Consider the following 18687-nt stretch of genomic DNA (forward strand, 5'->3'; position numbering starts at 1 on the left):
AAATAAAAACTCCCCCGACATGCTCCAATAAAAAAAAAAACCTCAAGCCTTAGTTAGCTTTACTTTTAAATGTCACATTTTGGCGTTTATGCTTGAACAAATTAATCTTTGAGTTTGACCCATGGCCCTTTGCTGCATCTCATCCCCTCTCTCTCCCCAACTTTCCTGTCACTCTCTCTCTGTCCCTATCTAAATAAATGCAAAAACTGCCCAAAAAATAACTTGAAAAAGAAAGAAAAACAGTGTCTTTCACAGTGTCTTTGAGCTCCCTCACCTCTGATATCATCTGTTCAGTTCTATTCACAAAGTCTTGTTTTTCTTACAGAAGTTAGGTTTTAATGGATGATTGATAAATCTTATGTTCTTAAGTCCTTTGAGTGCTTCAAAAACATTTCACAGTCAAAAGAAAATGTCCTTATTTGCCCTGCAATGGAAAGTCATTTTATTTGGTACGTTTATTAGGGACGCCAGAATCCACCCCAGGCCAGAACCACATTGAGGTCCCCACAACCATCAACCATCATACGTATATGGGCTCGAATTAGGGTCAAAATGATTTTGAACTTGTACATGTTCACAAATAATTCCAATCTTTGTAGTTGTAAATCAACCTTTGTAAACCTGTAAAATAAATCTGCTAGAAATTCAAGTTGTGCCCGTGTCAAAGAGACTTGTATTTGTTAAAAAAAAGACTGTGAATCAAAGGTATGAACAAAGCATCAATGTTGAGGTTACACAAAAACATAAAAAAGACATGTCTGTGTACTCAAAGGTTTCCACAGTGTGTGACACTGTGTGGCTCAAATTAGAGTCAAAAGGATTTTTTACTTTTAAAGTGATTTTCACAAATAATTCCAAATGTAGTTGTGAATCAAACTTCGTAACCTGTAAAATAAATCTGCAGGAGAAATTCCAGTTGGTGTGTGTGAAGAGCTTTGTATTTGTTAAAAAGGACAATGCGATTAAAATCTGAAAAAATGACATTAGTTGTGAGTTAACACAAATCCTGAAAGAAGTGCTTTTGTCAACGTCTGTACACTGATAAAGAGAAAATTAAAGTAATCCTTTCAGGATATGCTGTGGATATGAAGGCAACAGAACCACCTGCCCTCTGATCCGACTGTCGTTGTCCAGTTAGAGTCGGGTTTAAAAATAGGGTCAAAATGGTTTGCAGTATTTTATTGTCTTTGGGGGTAATTTGCAACACATTACAACAGAACTGCATTGTAAACTAAAGTGAAATCCAGCAGCATATTGTGGTGGATTTTACAGTTTTGAGCTTTGGTCAGTAAAGTGATACGTCAGAGTTGTTACTAGTGGTTCCTCATTACTTCATAATTATGTCAATGAGTTCCTTCACAACAAATCAGAGACAGCAAGTTTCCAAACAAGTATTTTAATTATAATATTCAAGCCACATATTATACATATTCATATATGTATGTGTATGTGTGTGTGTATATATATATATATATACATATATATATATATATATGTATATGGCCGGGCGCATTCTTTATTGATGTATATATAAAGTGACATGTTTTATGTGTGTGATGTTCTAATGAAAGTTGATTGTATACAATAATAATGACAATTATAGTAACGATAATAATTGTAAAAATATCAATAATGATGATATTGATAACAATTATAATGCTAACAATGACATAATAATTGCAATAAATGATAATGATAATGAGAGAAGTGTGTGCACGTACAATATATAAAGCTGCCCCCCATTTTCATTTGCGCTCATGACTACTAGCTTGCATTGTACATTGATTAATGAATTAAACAATTTCAACATTAGAATAATAAATAGGAAATTTTAAAGAATAAATAAATAAATAAAGTATGAATACTTTCTAAATGCATTGTATGTCTGGGCGCATGGCCCGGTTCAGGGCAAGCTAGCTGCCTCCCCGGCATTAGCATTAGCATTGATGAATGAATTTAATGATTGCATTAGATCACACATAACAAGTGGGGGGTGCTTGTTAGCATTAGCAGCTAGCTTTCTGGCATTGTTCATTAATGAATTTAATGATTTCATTTTAAGATTGCAAAATAACAAGCCGCCGCTCCACAGAGCAGCAGTTGTTGAGGAGACAAGGCCTCCAACATATCACATCACAACTGGACACGTCGGTGCTGCCAGAGTCACAGACTGTGAGTGGTGATAAGAGAATCGACGAGGTTACACGTCACCAGTATCTACATGAGGACGTTGTGTCCCTGCAGACAGCTGAATGAGACAGTTTTAAGACAAAACTCACAGCACGTAAAAAAAAAACAATAAAACTGCAATTCACAACTGATAAAAAAAGACAGACATTGTGAGAAATGACCCGAACTCTTTTAGTTTATATTTGTTGCTCCTTTGTTTTAAATTTGTGTTTTATCCTGTTGATTCTGCTTTTTCTGTTGTTGAAGTATTTAACAGGCAGAAAACCTTTGGAAATGTAGTGTTATTCCATCAGAGAACTGTGCGGCTGCAATCAATAATTATTTTCATAATCAATAGCCTACCTCTGACAATTACTTTCCATAATAATTGATTGATTTTATTTTTCAGTGTATAATTTTCAGGAAATTGTGAAAAATGTCTGTCATTATCCCCTGAAGCCCAAATTAACGTTATTGTCAATTCAGATTGTATTTATTTATCCCAAACATCCCTGAAGTCAAACCTTTCTTGACTTCCTCCGGTGAGGGTTAGAGGCTTTTATGATGATATTGGTAACACTTCATTTTGATTTACAGTGTAATTGTATTGTATGAATCAGGTACTAATAAACTTATGGACATGTTGGAGGAGAAATAAGTATTTTAGTGAATCCTGTATAACACACCTGTAAAACTAAGCTAATCTCTTTTATTGTATTTTCTCCTACACACCACAATAATGTTTGTTAATACACACACATGAAACTACAATTTGTAATTTGTATTACACAGCAATGTCCATGGGCTTCAATATAATGTACAATCTATATTATAGAGTTTATGTGATCTACTATCAGTTAATTCATTGATTAATCAACTAATCATTTGAGCCCAGCTCCTGGTTGGTTTCTGGAGTAAACACATGGAGATATAAACTGTAAGTGTTTTCCTGTCAGTCCTCAGTGTACTGTCTCTTTAAAAGTCAAAAACAGAGAGAAAGGACATGCGCGCTCCACCCAGAGCAAAAAAAGAAAAAGAAAAGAAAACTAAAGCCTAAACTTGAGTGTTTGGACTTTTCTCCTGCAGGAGTTGTGTGTGTGTGTCGGACATGGTGAGTAGTGAAACATCGTGTTTGTCATGTGTTCGCTCTCAGATCAGAGTCACAGTGAGGAGAGTCTGAGGGAGTTTATCTGAAAAAGAAAAAGAAAAGGAAACGGCAAGAAAGTGAGAGGAAAACATGGAGGGATCCAACAAAACAACTGGGAGTCACTTCACATGTCAACACGTTAAATCTACGATCTTCATCCGCTTCTTCTTTTATTTTAAAGCTGCACATTTGTCTGTTAAAACGACAGACTTTGAATATTTAGACGCTGCTGAACGTTTGACTCTAAAACTGAATATATTTAGTATTTTACCAAGTATTTCTATCATTATTATTATTATGATTATGATTATTATGATGATTATTATTATAATATTTGTTAAAAACTGAGCTGCATTAATTCCCTCTGCTGAACACTGAACCTCTGGGTGGGTTTTCCTGATATATCCGCTGATTGTTCCGCACTTTTTTTCCCTCTTCCTTTGTGTTTGCGTGTTGCCTGAACCTGAACTCCACTCACCTTATTTACTGTTTGTTGTTTATAATGAAGACAGAGTCTGAAATATCACGACAGGCTTCATGCGCCTGTCAGGACAGATTTAACTCATTTAATGACATAAATACAGACAGGAAAATGACATGCACGTGCAGAAATACTGTAGCACACCATGTCAGAGAAAGGAAAAACACATTAATCACATTACAGGAAGTTTTCAGATCCTTTAATGAAGTAAAGATGCAGGTAAAGTAAAAAGACACTGAATTACATCAAAAGCGTCATAAAAAACAACAACTAAAGTATGAATGACTCCTGGTAATGTCTTATTATATCAGTAACCACTTTATTAGGTACACCTGTTCAATCGAATGCAATACAACACATCATCCTTTTTTGTTTTTGTTGACGCTGTCAGAAAGATGTTCATGTTTATTCTTCAGGTGGCAGTGGATGTTGTTGTACTGGACTACATTATATTGAAAGGTGTTTTTTGATCAGTTTGTCGTGTGTTTGAGTCTTTGTGTCTCGCACTTCCTCTCACTCTGGAAACAATAGATTAGAGCGAATGAGAAATGAAAGTGTGGTCCTCAGCAGGATTAGACTCTCTGCTCCTTCCTGACTCAGAGGCCAGTAACGGACGAACACCAGCCGTCCACTCTGACCTCTGTCTGAGAGGCAGGTTATGAAACGGTGTGCAAACACGCACACACCTTTCTGTTAATGCTGAACAGGTCTTTGGAATCCACTTGTTATCCAGAATGTCAACACATGTGTTTTATTTTCTGCAGCCGAGCATGTGGAGCTCCACTGTGCACCTGTCGGCCACAGTAAACCTGATCTGATCTGAGGTGAGCTCTTCTGTTCACCTGTTGCTGTTGTTTTTCTTTCTGTCCCAGAGCGAAGATGAATGAGGACGCATTCGAGGTCCCGGAGAGGACCGAGTACCGCTACCTGGTCCAGGAGGAGGACGAGGAGGAGGTGCAGTACGCCCGTCACAGACACTACATCAGCCCCTTCCTGGTGCTCTCCAGACGCTGCATCTTCTTCATCTGCGTCGGCGTGCTCTCCCTGCTCGCCCTCGCCACCTACCTGGGCTACGTGGCCCAGACGCTGCCGCCGGGCGTCGCCCAGGTGGCGACGGACTGTGGAGAGTACAGAGGAAGACACGTGAGTTTCGACTCTAGACAACTTTCTCATCCCATCCCATATTCCACACACTCTTCCTTGTCAAAACCTGGCGCCTACATTACCCACAATGCAACTCAACCTCTGATAGTTTGGTGGTAGATTGGGGTGGCAGCTGATGTAGAGATGAAGGGGGGGGGGCTTCACTTCTTTCTAACTCCACACCCCCAGATGTTTTTGTTTTACTTTTTAAGACCTGTAGTCAGCTGTCCCACGCTGACTCAGGTGACATCACCTGAGGACATTTAACAGAATCAACATATCTCAGTGGTAAATTATCTGCCACTTTCAATCTCAGTGTTGCTCATTTTTCAAGCCAAATTCTTAATTCTTTCTGCTTCACTTTTCAATCACAGTAAACGTCTTCTGTTTCGTATAGAAAACCGTGACCTCAACACGTTTGTCTTTTTACTGAAAACATTTTATTCTCAGAAAAGTGCAGTTTTCTTTTTAAACCTGAGTTTAACTTGTGACCTCTGAGCACATCTAGTTCCTTGTTTTAAAGCCTCTTTGGTTTTCACTTCCCTAACAACATGTCATAGATATTATTTATGAATTTAAGTTCTTGCAGAAACGATAATAAAGCAGAGCTTGTAATGAAACTCCTTTGGCACTGAGCTGCCGCAGGAGTGAATTCAGCATGAAGCAGATTCATATCATCACTTTACATTTAGTGTTTCTTATAATTCCCACACTGTCTGTATTTTTCCTTCATGGTGTTTCCCTTTAAGGAAGCTCCAGTTACTGTTGCACAACATGTTTATCACAGAGTCAAAACACAGAAGAAACCACTTCACACAGAGAACAGCAGACACAAACCAGTTTCACAGTCACACACATCAGTTCATTTATTTATTTATTTAATAGGAAAAATGAACTTTAACTTAGTTTCAAAACAAGGCATAAAACTAATGTTTTGCACAAAGAGTTTTTAGTGTGTTTATGTAGTAAACGTTTAGTGTTTATGTATAATGTCATTAAAACAGTCAATTGCAAAAAAGTAAAATACAAAATCTAAAATACAACAGTTTGAAATCATTTGAATGTTCACCTGTTTAAGTGTGTTGGACAGTTGATGAGGTGACACATCCAAAGCTTTCATGACTCTACAGAAGCGCTGCAATGATTCATCAATCAGACAAAAACATGTTAATAATCCTCAAAGTAAATAAGTCCTAAAAATGCCGCTCACAGATTCCAGCTTCTCAGATTGTAAACTCAATGTCTTGAGTTTTGGACATTTGAAAAAACTTCCAATGAGCATTGAGCAGATAGGTTCATAGATAATTTATTCAAAGCAGCTAAAAGTGATATTTGTATAATAACTCTGAATCAAATGACATGAAATAATTAAAGGAATAATCAGCTGAATCTGCAGCTCCCTCAGCTTTACAGAGTTTTACAGTGACTCTCAGCTCATTGTTTATCTGTCCGGACACAACGTCACTGCTCTGCTTCACTCTCATCCAGCTGTGTTCAGATAAACATCTGTAAAAACACACACTGTCCTCTACCTGCTCAGCAGCAAACAGCAGACACACTCAGTCAGAGAGCAGCTGGTGAACAGAGTAAAGAGCCAGATGTTTCCCTCAGCAGCTGGTGGAAACCAAACATGGAGCTAAGAGAGAGAGAGAGGGAGAGAGAGGTGGAAACAAACACCACAACACATGAAAACCTTTTTGCTTAAAACATGATGATTTGATGTTTGATTCTAACAAGAGGCAAAAAAACGAAGTTATTTATTTAGGTTTAATTGTTAGTTTCTGGTTAATAACAGATTAGAGTTAAATGGACTGTTGCAGAGCTGCAGCAGAGGTTTGTTGTATCCTCTCTTCACATTGTGTTCTTGTCACTGTGTTTAATGTAAACTGTGTCAGCAGGACAAAGTGAACCCTCTCTGTCTGCTGGTGTTTTCACTGTCATTCTGCAGTGGAAAGAAGAAGCCTGAAAGTAGAGTTGTTGTTGATTGGTTGATGATGTCAAACACCAGGCCTGTTTCACATTAACATCTGCTCCGTCTGGTTCCTTTAAAGTCACTTTTTTAATCCTTCCTCCTCAGAAAAATGGCGCCTACTCCTTTAAGGGCATGGCCTACGCCGCTCCGCCCCTTGGTAACCTGCGCTGGGCTCCTCCGGCTGACCCGGTGTGCAAGAGTGGGGTGAAGGACGCGGGCCGCTTCCGCAGCATGTGCCCTCAGGTGCGTCCCATGTCGAGCGCGGGGAAGGTGATGGGCCAGGAGGATTGCCTCTTCGTCAACGTGTGGACGCCCACGCTGCGCCCCGACGCCAAGCTGCCCGTCATGGTCTGGATCCACGGAGGATACCTGCACATGCTCAGCGGGGGAGAGCCGGGCTACTCGCCCACAGAGAAGCTCGCCGCAGACACGGGGATGGTTTACGTCAGCTTCAACTACAGACTCAACGCCTTCGGCTTCCTGGCGCTGGAGATGCTGAGAGAAGGTTCTCCGAGAAACACCTCAGGTCAGTCGGCGACACAAACACACGAGGTAAACTGGCTGTTTGGTTCAGTGTTCGTGACAGAGGAAACATCTGAAACATCTGGATAGAGCAGCATCAATCAGCATCAACAGCTGATGTGACGTTTGTGGTAGACACAGTAACAGTCTATATACAGTGCATGCAAGGCAGTATGTAGCATTTGCTAATTAGCACTAACAGCGGGAACACACTGCCTGCGTTGCGTGTGCGTAGCATATCTGTTTCTGCTGGGAGACGCGTCACGTGAAAAATGGGTGAGATGCTGAATCTGTAGATCATGACACGCAGCCGTGAGTGTCTTCTCTATCCTGTTAACATGTGCGCCAAAATGAAGCCGCGACGCACACACCACGCAGCCACTGTGTTCCTGGCCTAACTGTCCAGCTGAGTCTGGAGGGAGTGTCATTAGTTTGGCAGGTATTTGGTCATAAACCAGAGAATTTAAGGGATCATCAAAGCAGTTACAGCATGAAAGTCAAAGTCCATGGAAATCTATCTTTCAGTGCACAAGTGAAAACTTTGACTTGCTGGTGGCACAACGTCGGATCACCAAGCTAATGAGGATTCAAGCTCTGGGGACCATGAATGTTGGTAACAGTTAGGGCTGGGTATTGTCAGAGATTTCCTGAATCCATTCATTCAGAGATATTTCAGTTACACGCCAGTTTTTCTTTGATCGGAATGAGAGTCAGTGAGGTCAGTAATAACCTGGTGAACCAACAGATAAACACGACTTCTTCTTCTTTTGGTTTCTTTGTGCACATCTTACATTTGACTTTTTTTTTTCTTAACTGTCTTCATGCTTTTTAAATTTGAAATGCAAACACACATTTGTCTTTAAACCTGTGCCTCCAGTGGAGCCGCGTCGGCCATGTTTTTGTCTGTCACGTCATGTGACCAGATCTCTGGTTACAGCGTCACACGTTCACAGGAGACTGTAAAAGACGGATATTAAAAGTTTTATCTCTGGATTTTATGATTATTCAAACAGAGCGATTACAGCCGCAGTAATAGATATTTCAGTCAGAACAAGTCAGTATCAGTCTGCATCAGAATATTTTATTGATCCTAGGGGGAAATTAGATTTTGTTGCAGTTGCTCGCTCAGCAAAGAAAGAATAGATATAGTTATGTAATAGGTAAAGGTAAAGATACAATCATAAAATATAAAAATATATACTTATACTATAAATATAAATAAAAAATAGAATATGTAAGGCTATGAATATAAATTGCACTGTTCGAATAATTTAATAAGTATAAATAAAGAAATGATGATGTGGCGTCAGACGCTCTGATGGCCACAGGCAGGAGCGACTTCCTGTGACACTCTCTCTCTATGTAAAAGAAAAGACACTTGATTTTTAGTGTGTCATTGTGAAATTTAATGGCAGATTGACTGTTACATACATTCCAGTTTGTGCTAAAGTAGCACATGAATGCTAAATGCTCAGTCAGCTTGCAGCTCATTTTCATGTTTGTAATTTGGTGCCACCGGAGGTCAAAGGGCGGCGTTTTCACTGGACTAAATTAGCTGAAACAAAGTGCATTAAAACGCAGCAGAGTTTGAACAAACAGCTTTTTACACGCTCGGTTAAAAAACACAAATGAGGATCAGGGAATTGGAGAAGTGTGTGATCGTCGCCGTGCAGCCGCAGGAAGCTTTAAAAGCCTAAATGAGATCAGTGTGGTGCATTGTGTTAAAGAAGTGATAATGGGTGTGTGTCACTTAAAGCAGAGTCCTGAAATATTCATGGTGTGTGCATTGTGCTCAGTTTGAATGCTGAACAGTCCATCCCTTTTCCATTAAGATGTGAATGTTTCATGAATGTTAATGTCGTCTGGATAAATGAAGCTAATTCCTCTCTTCACGCTAACACGTTAACGCCGTGGGACACAGATCGCTGCATTGCGAGTCAAGCTGGATGATTTCTGTTACGTAATCCACAAAAAAAAAAAACTCTGCTGTGACCTTGATGTGAAGTGACCCGTTAAATGAGAGAGAGCCTCACATGACATGATGGCGTGATGACAGGGGCGCACGAGTCCTCTTCATCTTCTAGGAGCCGCTTCTTTCTCCCGCTCTCACGTTTCTAATTTTGAATCCTCCTAATTCCATGCCCCATTTCCTTCCTCGCTCCCTCCGCTTGAAAAGAGTTAAATTTAGTTCAGGCTGCCAGAACGCCACAGCCGGCCGCTTTTTGTTTCCAACGGAGAAATTGGGACGCCGGAAACAAGGCCACATCAAAGCAGGTTCTCGTTGCTAATTGATCCCTCCCTCCCCCAACCCCCCCACCCCCACTCCTCACTCCTTCTCCTCTGCAGGGAATTATGGCTTCCTGGACCAGATCGCAGCTCTGAAGTGGGTCCAGAGGAACATCCACTTGTTCGGAGGAGATCCAGGGAAAGTCACCATCTTTGGACAGAGCTCAGGTACGGAAACAGGAAGTTGCTGTGACTACATGGTGAGTCTCACAGACCTGCCACAGAGGGTTTAACTACACCAACAACAACACAAACTTTTCAAAGTGTCTGTCTACACTGTGAAGACGCTGGAAAGAGTCACAGCAGAAACCGGCAGAATGAGATTCCTTCATGTTTTCACCTGGTTTTCAAGCCGGGACACGTGTTAGACAACATACGTTTATTTAAGAGGCAGAAAATAGAAAGAAAGAGAAACTGTTCAGAAAAATAAAACAATGTCAAAGTTCATAACATGAAGAAATTATTAGAATGAATTTAAGAAAATATAATTATTAAAAAAAAAAAAAAAAAAAATATATATATATATATATATATATATACACACACACACACACACACACATAAAGCTGCAGTAGAGAAATGTCAGATACTGTTTGTTTGAATTCAGAGCAATTTTTATTTTATTATTAATTTATTTTAGGGTTCTGTATTTTCTTCTTCTTTTGTGTTTTATTTGAAGTGTTGATCCATCAGAAGATATAAAAACCATCTCAGTGTAGTTTTACATCTCCTCTCTCAGGCTTCTCTCTGCAGCTCTAGTAACAACAGGTCGGTGAGCCAATCAGAAGAGAGGAGGCTCTTAGCCTCTCTTCTGATTGGCTCTGACTGTTTTCTGAGTGATCCACTAAAAATATAGCAGATTTCAGGTAAAACACTCAGAGAAACCAAATCCTGCAAGGTTTGGATGGTGGGTCCAGGTGGGCGGGGCTTGGTGACTGCTTTGTTGTGACATCACAAAGTTCCAGAAGTCCTGACGGCTGGTTTTAAGGCTCAGTTTCTGAATACAGGCTGTGTGCATTTCTCTGTGGACTGAGGCTTTGATACTTTCACAGTATTAATATAGAAGCTAGAGCTGATCTATAATCACACTACACATGGACACAGACCTTTACACTGGAGGAGCTATAAAGGTTTAAAAATTGGTATCAGCAATTAGTCAATAATTGTTTTTATGTATTATTATAGTGATTAATCATTTAAGTCATTTTTAAATCAAAAATGAAAAACATCTGATGGTTCCAGGTTCTTGAAGTATTTGCTGCTTTTCATAGAATAAAACCAAAGAATTAATCAAGAAAATAATCTCTAATGAAAATATGAATTAGTTGCAACCTGAATAGAGTTAACTACATTTACAGAGTCATACGTTAGATCATCAGCGACACACAGACTGGGTTCTTCAGTGATCTTCAGTCACACGTTTCTCCTGTTGTGGTGCAGGTGGGACGTCGGTGTGGACCCTGATGATGTCCCCGCTGGCGAAGGGCCTCTTCCACGCGGCGGTGGACATGAGCGGCTCGTACGTCTACAACGCGACGCTGGCGCAGGCCGAGTCCAGCAACCTGGTGTTCCTGAAGAAGACGGGCTGCAGCGACGCGACCTGCCTCCGGCGTCTTCCTGTCCCACAGGTGCTGCAGGTGGGAAACACACAACGTCTCCACTTCCTCCTCAAGTCTCGCAACTTTTGTGGGAGTTTTCCTGTTAAATCTGAACAAAGGAATCATTTCTGTTGAAGCAGAGAAAAATCTAATAACAGTAAAATACAGTCGAGCAGTTCCTCCTTTTAATATTTGGAGATTTCATGAAATATCTGATTCATCGCTCGTGACACGATTTTCAAATTGCTCTTTCATTTTGATGGATTATAATGTCCCATCCAGGTATTAGCGCTCCTGAGAGTTTCTAATTTTACTGTGAAAATTAATGAAGAAATTGGACGCTGAACATAATCGAAACATTTTTATTTCATACTTTTTTATTTTTCCTGTGAATCTTCCGCAGACGTGATTGAAGACAGGTATTTCCACACCTTAACTCTGAGATGCCATTAAGATTTTTTTTTTTTTAAAAAGAGAAGAAGAACGAGTCGTTTTCTGTTCAACACGTCTGACTGTAGCTCTGAGATGAAGAATGAATAATATATGTGATGAGATGAAATAACAGGCAGTAAAAAGGATGACGCCTGAACTTTCATAAGTGCAGCAGTCGTCACACTGTCTATTGCTGTTATTACTTTTATTAAATGTCACTTTACAATTTTCCAGCTGCCACTCAGGATTATTTTATATTTATTTACATTTTTCTTCAGCTTTTTCCTTTATTTGTTCTGTAAATTTGAGTGAGATTTATTTTGTAATTCAGCATTTTTGACGATTAATTCTTGATTTAAATGCAGTGATATGTTCAGTTTTAAAGCCACATGTGTGTTTGAAAAAACCCTCCTCCAGTCCTGTGTGTGTGTCAGAGCCTGACAGGTCGGATTCCTCTGAGACGCCACCAGACGTGGATTAATCCGCCTCTGAAAATAGTCCCCAACAAGCTTCACAGAGACCAGGTGTCTGCTGCAGAGACGGGTGTAGCTTAGTTCCCAAAATTCCTTCTTAACATAAACCTCATACTGTAAAAACTTGTATCTGCTGCTGATACAACTGGAAAATCACAGGAATAAACATCCAATCAGCCGAATCAACATGATTTAATATCATTTCTGTTTCCTTCTCTCAGCACTTTTATTCTAAAGTTTTATAGATCTTTTTTTTTTTTTTTATATTACAGATCAGATTTTATAAAACATGATGAGCTTAAAATCAATAGCGCCAAATATTTTTGGCTCGTTCAGTAAAGCAGTTCCTGGTTGGAGCCTCGTGTCACACGTCAGGTGTGTCGTTAGCAGATCATCCAGAGTGTGATTTCTCACCTGAACCTCGCAGGTGCTTCAGAGCCCAGGAGGAAAAATGATTCAGTATTTCACGGAGAAAGAGAGAGAGAGAATATCCTGCAGCTGAAAAGAGATTCGTGTATCAGAACTTTCATTTCAGTAAAATGCAGCTGCAGCGTCGATGAGTCATGATTAATAATGTAATAATATCATATTTAATCATTTATCAGCACATTTTACTGCAGAACAAGAACGAGTTTTGATACTTTAAGAACATTTTGCTGCTGATACTGAACTTAAATAAGGGATGTGATTATTACCCCCCCCCCCAGGCTGTGCCCTGGCAGGACTACCCCTCCTGGGCAGCAGATGACGCGACAGATCTCCCCACCAGAGGGCGCTTCGTCGGCCCCGTGGCGGTGGTGGACGGCTTCGTCCTGGAAGCTCCGCCTTTTGAGGTGTGGGAGAAGAAAGGAGACCACAGCGATGTCCCGTTCGTCGTCGGGACGACGGAGCAGGAGGCAGACTTCAGGTGAGAGCTCACCTGGCTCAGGTTCATCGCCGTCATCGGCTCGTCCTGTGATCAAACTGTGACTCGGTGCTTGTGTGTCTCCTCCACAGTCCTCCGGCTGGAAACATCTCCATGTGGACCTGGGGGGACTACCGGTGGTTCGTGACAGGTAACGGCTGCTGTGTGGATGTTAGTGACCCTGATGATGATGATGATGATGATGATGATGATGGTGGTGATGGTGATGATGATGATGTGATGATGATGATGTTGGTGGTGGTGTGGAGGAGAGCCTGACTCTTATATGGATGATGTTTGAACTGTCACACCACAAATTTCAGTTTGAAGAAACTTTCAGCAGAAGAAAAAATCCTTTGTGAATTCTGCAGCTTTTTCTCCACTAAACTTTCTGACTGTCCTCCTTTCACCTTTCACCCCAGCTCCGCCATCAAATCAGATCAGATCAAATCAAATCAGATCAAATCAAATCAGATCAAATCAGATCAAATCAAATCAAATCAAATCAGATCAAATCAAATCAAATCAAATCAAATTTATTCATAAAGCACATTTAAAAACAGCTGACACATCACCAGGGAAACACAAACGACACAGAGAAACAACATCAACAGACAATAAAAACAGCTCGACAGAAACGAGTGAGCAGACTGACGGCAAAAATGCCCAAAAATATAACTTTAATTTAAAAAAAGAATAAAAGGTGTGTGATGCAGCTGCTCCATTAGCGGCTTTAAAAACAAACAATAGAACCTTAAATGCAGAGAGAGGAGTAATGTCAATCAGTCCAGTCCTTAAAACACACATCTGTCCCCAACATGTGGCACCATTAAATACTGAGATAAACAATCTTAAAACACACAAAATACACTCGTGATAGCTTTACATATAAACCCAGAAGAACCGGACCAGCTTCAATAATGTCTCAGCGTTTCGATTACCTGTAAGATATAACACGTCAGATCAGGAGCAGTTAGCGTGTGTAGCATGTCACGCTAGCTGACGTGCACAGCAGGTCACTGAATGTTTGATGAAGACTTCAGCTTGTTGAAATTTTCATGGGAATAGTTTTTCTCACGAGTCTCAGCGGCGGCTCGACTCGGCGTCAGTGACAGTAAAGATTTTCTGATGCTGGTTGACGTCGAGGTCGTTTCTGTCAACGACGGGAAGATTAACACGTTTATTAAAAAGTCTGGTTCTGTAATTGGTTCAGTGGTTATAGGGATGAAGATTTCAAGTAATCCCCTTAATTAGTTATTACACATATTAACAATCAACAGTTTTTGAGTTAAAAATGTTAAATTAAAAGACAAAGTGAGAAGAATCCAAGTAGATAAGATATCAGAGCGACGTTTTAAATATGTAATAAACACCCAGGCTTCGTTAGAGGAGATAAATGAGAGTCAGCAGGTTTGATTAGACAACAATCATGTGATCAGATCTGTCCGGTTTCTGTATCTTCTCTTTCCCCCTCAGAGAAACTCCGGTCCTTCAGCGAGAATCTGACCACGGCGGCGTTGAACCTGTATCCGAGCTCGGCCCGATGTCCCACCAGAGATCGCTGTCCGGAGAGAGTGTACACCACCATGGTGTCCGACATCAGGGTCACCTGTCCCAACAACGACCTGGCCAGGAGGGCCGCAGGTAAACTCAGGCCCTGCAGCGGCTCGTATTTCAGAGCATTAGCGTGTGAGTGTTACAAATGCTTTTATTGTGAAAAACTAAGCTGGACCGATTCCTCTCTTGAGTTTCAGCTGCTGCAGCTCGTCACTGTTTCTCTGCCTCGTGGAGTTTTGTGCCTGAGGGGCCGTTAAAGTCACTGAGTGGTGAAGCTCTGAGTTAACTGACATTTAGCTGCTGTGAGAGGCAACCGCAAAGCATCATGGGTGTTTTTTTCTACACGGTTCATTGGTTTTTTTTTATTTATTTATTTATTTATTTTTATGTTGCACAGCCTGTTTTTCTGGAGCTGCATAACAACCAGTCCGGATGACGATGATGAATCAGGGATTTTGATCCTATCGTCATTTTTTCCAGCGAAAAACAAAAAAAACTGAAATATTCAGTTTATTCCTGAAGAATGAAACAGCTGCTCCTCTGTGTATTTAACACGTCTCTCTTAAAAAACATCATTAACACAGACAAAACTGAGTCCAGAAGAAACTATTAAAGACACATCAGTGTTGCTGGAAGTTTCCTTCGTGTCCCTCTGGAGAAGATCCGGTGAGCAGCTGTTTGAGGACGTTACTGAGGAGTTTTTAAAGTATATTTAAGTTTATATTTTGTTCTTAAAGGTTGATGTTGTCAGAGCGAGACGGAGCAGAGAAGTCAGAGGATTAAAAAGACTGAGATAACATCAGATTTTTCCTTTAAGGCCTCTGTACATGAGTTCCTTTAGTTTCCCTCGAGAATATCGAGCATTCAAACATAAACAGCAGCTCGTTGTACGTTCACACAGCAACTTCTTTCATCAGTGGTTTTGAAATATTCTTCCTTTTATGAAACTTTTCTCCCCTGAAGAAACAGAGTCGTCTCGTCTTGAGGGTTTTATTTTATTTAATAATCTTGTCTAAAAGTTAAAAAAAAAAGGATTTGAAAAACTTGTGTGAATATTACAGATGTGCACCAGCTGTTGATGTCCCAGGTCCAATACGGTCACTCATCTGAATGTGATTAACCTCTCCGTGTCTGCAGCTGCTCTCGACAGCCCTGTGTATCGCTACGTGGTGACGCACACGCCGTCCGGACCGGTCAACGTGTCTGGAGACGTGCTGCCGTTCCCCAGCCGCTTCTCCTTCCACTGCCTGGACGCCGTGGCTTTCTTCGGCGGTCTGGAGTCCGTCCTGGGGAAGCCGCTCTCTGACCACGACAAGAGCTTCCAGGAGCTCGTCACACGTCACCTCGTCGGCTTCGCCAAAACAGGTGACGGTGCTTCATCCCGCTGAGCTTCAGCAGCATCAGACCTCCTGTAGCTGTGAAGTACAGGAAGTGATGATGCTTTGTTTTCCACTGCATGTGCAAATTAGTTTTCAAATGCTCCCTGGACCTCGCAGGTACGACCACAGGAGGTCGGTGTAGAGCGACTGAACGGCTTTCACAAACACGCCAAACTCCATTTTTAATTCTTGATATTTTAAAAGTTTCCTCGCTGAACGTCGGTCTCTCTTTTGATCTGGTCTTCATCTCGCCGTTACTCTTGAACTTGCTGCGCCTGATTCTGGCAGTTTGGCATTTTTCCTCTGACGTCACGCTGAGGGGGGGAAGCGTTGAACACTTTAATGTCTCTGAATAAATCTTGTAAATGGTCGAAAAACGTGACTTGGCTTCCAGGCTTAATGTGCTGGATCTGCAGTGATCTTTCAGAATCCGTTATCCGTCGTCTTTTCTGTTGCTCATCGGTCGGTTTGTCAGAATCTCTGTTGATATGACTTCAGTCAGAGGAAAATGGCCGCTGTGTGAATATGTACAGGCCAGCTGAACGTTTGAAGGGAAATCTGTTAAAACATCTTTACAAACAACAAATCGATTGATTATATATATTTATATTTGTCAGTTGAAAGGATTTCTTTGGACTTCATCCCTTTTGTGCAGGAGGAGGGCTGCAAAGGAAATATTATTTATAATGTTTTCCACCGTCCTTCATCCTTAATTTAATTCATTTGTTATTTAGTTAGTCTATAAAATATAAAAAATAATGTCAAAAGTTTTCTCATCGTAAGATTTAATTCGACATCCAGCCAAAAACAACATTTCATGCTGCAATTGATCTGAAATATAAAGAACAAACCCGATCAGGTTATTTACTGCAGGTTCATCAATCGATGACCAGAAGAAACAAAGAAAATCAGGCTCTTTGTTTCGGAGGCTGTTTTCAGATGATGATTCACAGAGAGAAGGCGGAGGTGTCAGAAGAATCGTCTGGTGCCAGAGTCTCACCTCCTCCTTTCTGTCCTGCAGGTAAGATGGGGAGCGAATGGCCTGAGTACCCAGCAGCCATTGCCCTCCTGTCCAACGAGCTGTCGTTGTCCCGGAACTACTCTGCTGCTCAGTGCGACCTGTGGAGGGAGAACGGCCTGTACGCCTACGCCTGGTCCAACTGAAGCGTCATCAACGTCTCCGCTTTGTGTCAACGCCGAGGTGAACTCACGTAGACCAGATCCTGTGTCACCCGGCTCAAATCCTGCAGCAGCCATCTTTAAAAAGTCTAAAAACCAGACAGGAAGTTGAACATTTTATTGGTTTCGGAGTTATTGTTTATTGTTTTGGAGTAAAAACTGTCATATTTGTGTTTCAATAACTCAGTAACTCGTCTGACGTCAAGCGTCAGTTCAAATTACATCAAACTTATTTTCCTGCTTCCTGTGATGCAGGTGCTTTTGGTTTTATTTGTACAGACAGTGAGAAGGTGTTTTTTGTTTATGTTGTAATTTGGGTGAATTGACCCTTTAACAGTCGGGCTGCTGAAGTCACCGGGAGTCTGTCGAAGGTGTGAAGGAAACGACTGACAGTGAATCACACGATGAAGAAGAGAAGAAGAAGAGATTATTCCTGTGTCGGGTCAGAGTGAAGTGAGTCTGTATGAAGATCTCCGTCCAGAATATTTAGATTTCTGAGTCGGCTGTTGAATATTTATCTCGTCATGTCTGGTATTCTCCCGCCTCGCAGGGATCTGCTTCAGGGATTCACACACTCTTTAAAAGTTCAAATCTTGTGTCTCAATCTCGAAGATTTCAGCTTCTGAGAAATTCTGAAATGATGTACTTTTATATTGGAGCGTTGCCTGACCCAAGATATTCAGTGTGATTAGATTAAATATAACTTCATTGAGGAACATGCACCAGAACCAGACCAGAACCAGGTTTATTATCAAGCAGGTTTTCACATACGAGGAATTATCTTTGGTGTTTTGGTGCGAAACAATAAACAAGAAGAAGAAAAAAGAGCTGCAGGTCAGATACTTTAAATATGAACAGAAACATTTTACAATAAAATATTTACAATAAAAATGCGAAACCAGACAACGGTAGCTAATGATCCAAAACTCTTGAATTGAACCTGAAGCGGTCGGGGTTCCTGGGGGTCCAGGGTCCAGCAGGTAATCAGGTTTTATTGACGTAACTCGTGGCCCCTGTTGGTCCCTGAACCCTGTTGTGGGAGCTGCCTTCATGACCAGACGTTGAACCGATCCTGACTTAATATAATATACTAGATAATGAGGTAAATGTTGGACTGTTGACCTTCAGGTGCGTTTGTTTGACCTTTAAAGCACCTTAAACGTCGACAGGACGCGGCTTCACCTGGTTCCGGTCTCTGTTGAAATGTCGACTCAAAGTGTCTCTGACAGATTTTCTAATATTCTTGACATGGAAAAAAAAAAAGCAGTTGACTAAAAGAAAGAAGGTTAAACTTTAAGGAGTCATTGGGCCGAGTGCGGCGCAGCCTCGTCCTGTGGAGAATTCGACTCACGAGGAGCTAAAAACATGAGAAGAAGATTCAGTTTGATGCCTGGGAGAGTTGACGTGGATTTTTAATTTCAGGGAAATGAAGTGGGGGGGTGGGG

General features: G+C 41.0%; 1 protein-coding gene across 2 annotated transcripts; it reads left to right on the top strand.

The window, feature by feature from the left end:
• Window positions 1-3139: 3139 nt before the first annotated feature.
• LOC111644324 (uncharacterized) lies at window positions 3140-18533 on the top strand. Of its 2 annotated transcripts, none has more exons than XM_023393164.2 (10): window positions 3140-3280; window positions 4670-4940; window positions 7018-7438; window positions 9781-9888; window positions 11161-11357; window positions 12931-13130; window positions 13220-13278; window positions 14604-14771; window positions 15822-16049; window positions 17085-18533. In XM_023393164.2, the coding sequence occupies exons 2-10, from the start codon at window positions 4677-4679 to the stop codon at window positions 17225-17227; spliced, it is 1788 nt and encodes a 595-aa protein (XP_023248932.1). In that variant the 5' UTR covers window positions 3140-3280; window positions 4670-4676; the 3' UTR covers window positions 17228-18533. The 2 variants fall into 2 exon arrangements, with proteins under 2 accessions (XP_023248932.1, XP_023248933.1); XM_023393165.2 differs by having other exon boundaries at window positions 3200-3446.
• Window positions 18534-18687: the final 154 nt, after the last annotated feature.

The sequence above is a fragment of the Seriola lalandi genome, unplaced genomic scaffold, assembly GCF_002814215.2.
Source record: "Seriola lalandi dorsalis isolate HSWRI2012SDOR001 ecotype SW California unplaced genomic scaffold, Sedor1 jcf7180002054929, whole genome shotgun sequence".
In the NCBI taxonomy this organism is placed as follows: Eukaryota; Metazoa; Chordata; class Actinopteri; order Carangiformes; family Carangidae; genus Seriola; species Seriola lalandi.

What these genes read in the sequence shown, in the direction of transcription:
- LOC111644324 (XM_023393164.2), top strand. Translation starts at nt 4,677, where the DNA reads ATGAATGAGGACGCATTCGAGGTCCCGGAGAGGACCGAGTACCGCTAC. An exon ending in CTACCGGTGGTTCGTGACAG is followed by an intron (nt 13,279 to 14,603) that starts GTAACGGCTGCT and finishes TTTCCCCCTCAG; the next exon opens with AGAAACTCCGGTCCTTCAGC. An exon ending in CCTGGCCAGGAGGGCCGCAG is followed by an intron (nt 14,772 to 15,821) that starts GTAAACTCAGGC and finishes CCGTGTCTGCAG; the next exon opens with CTGCTCTCGACAGCCCTGTG.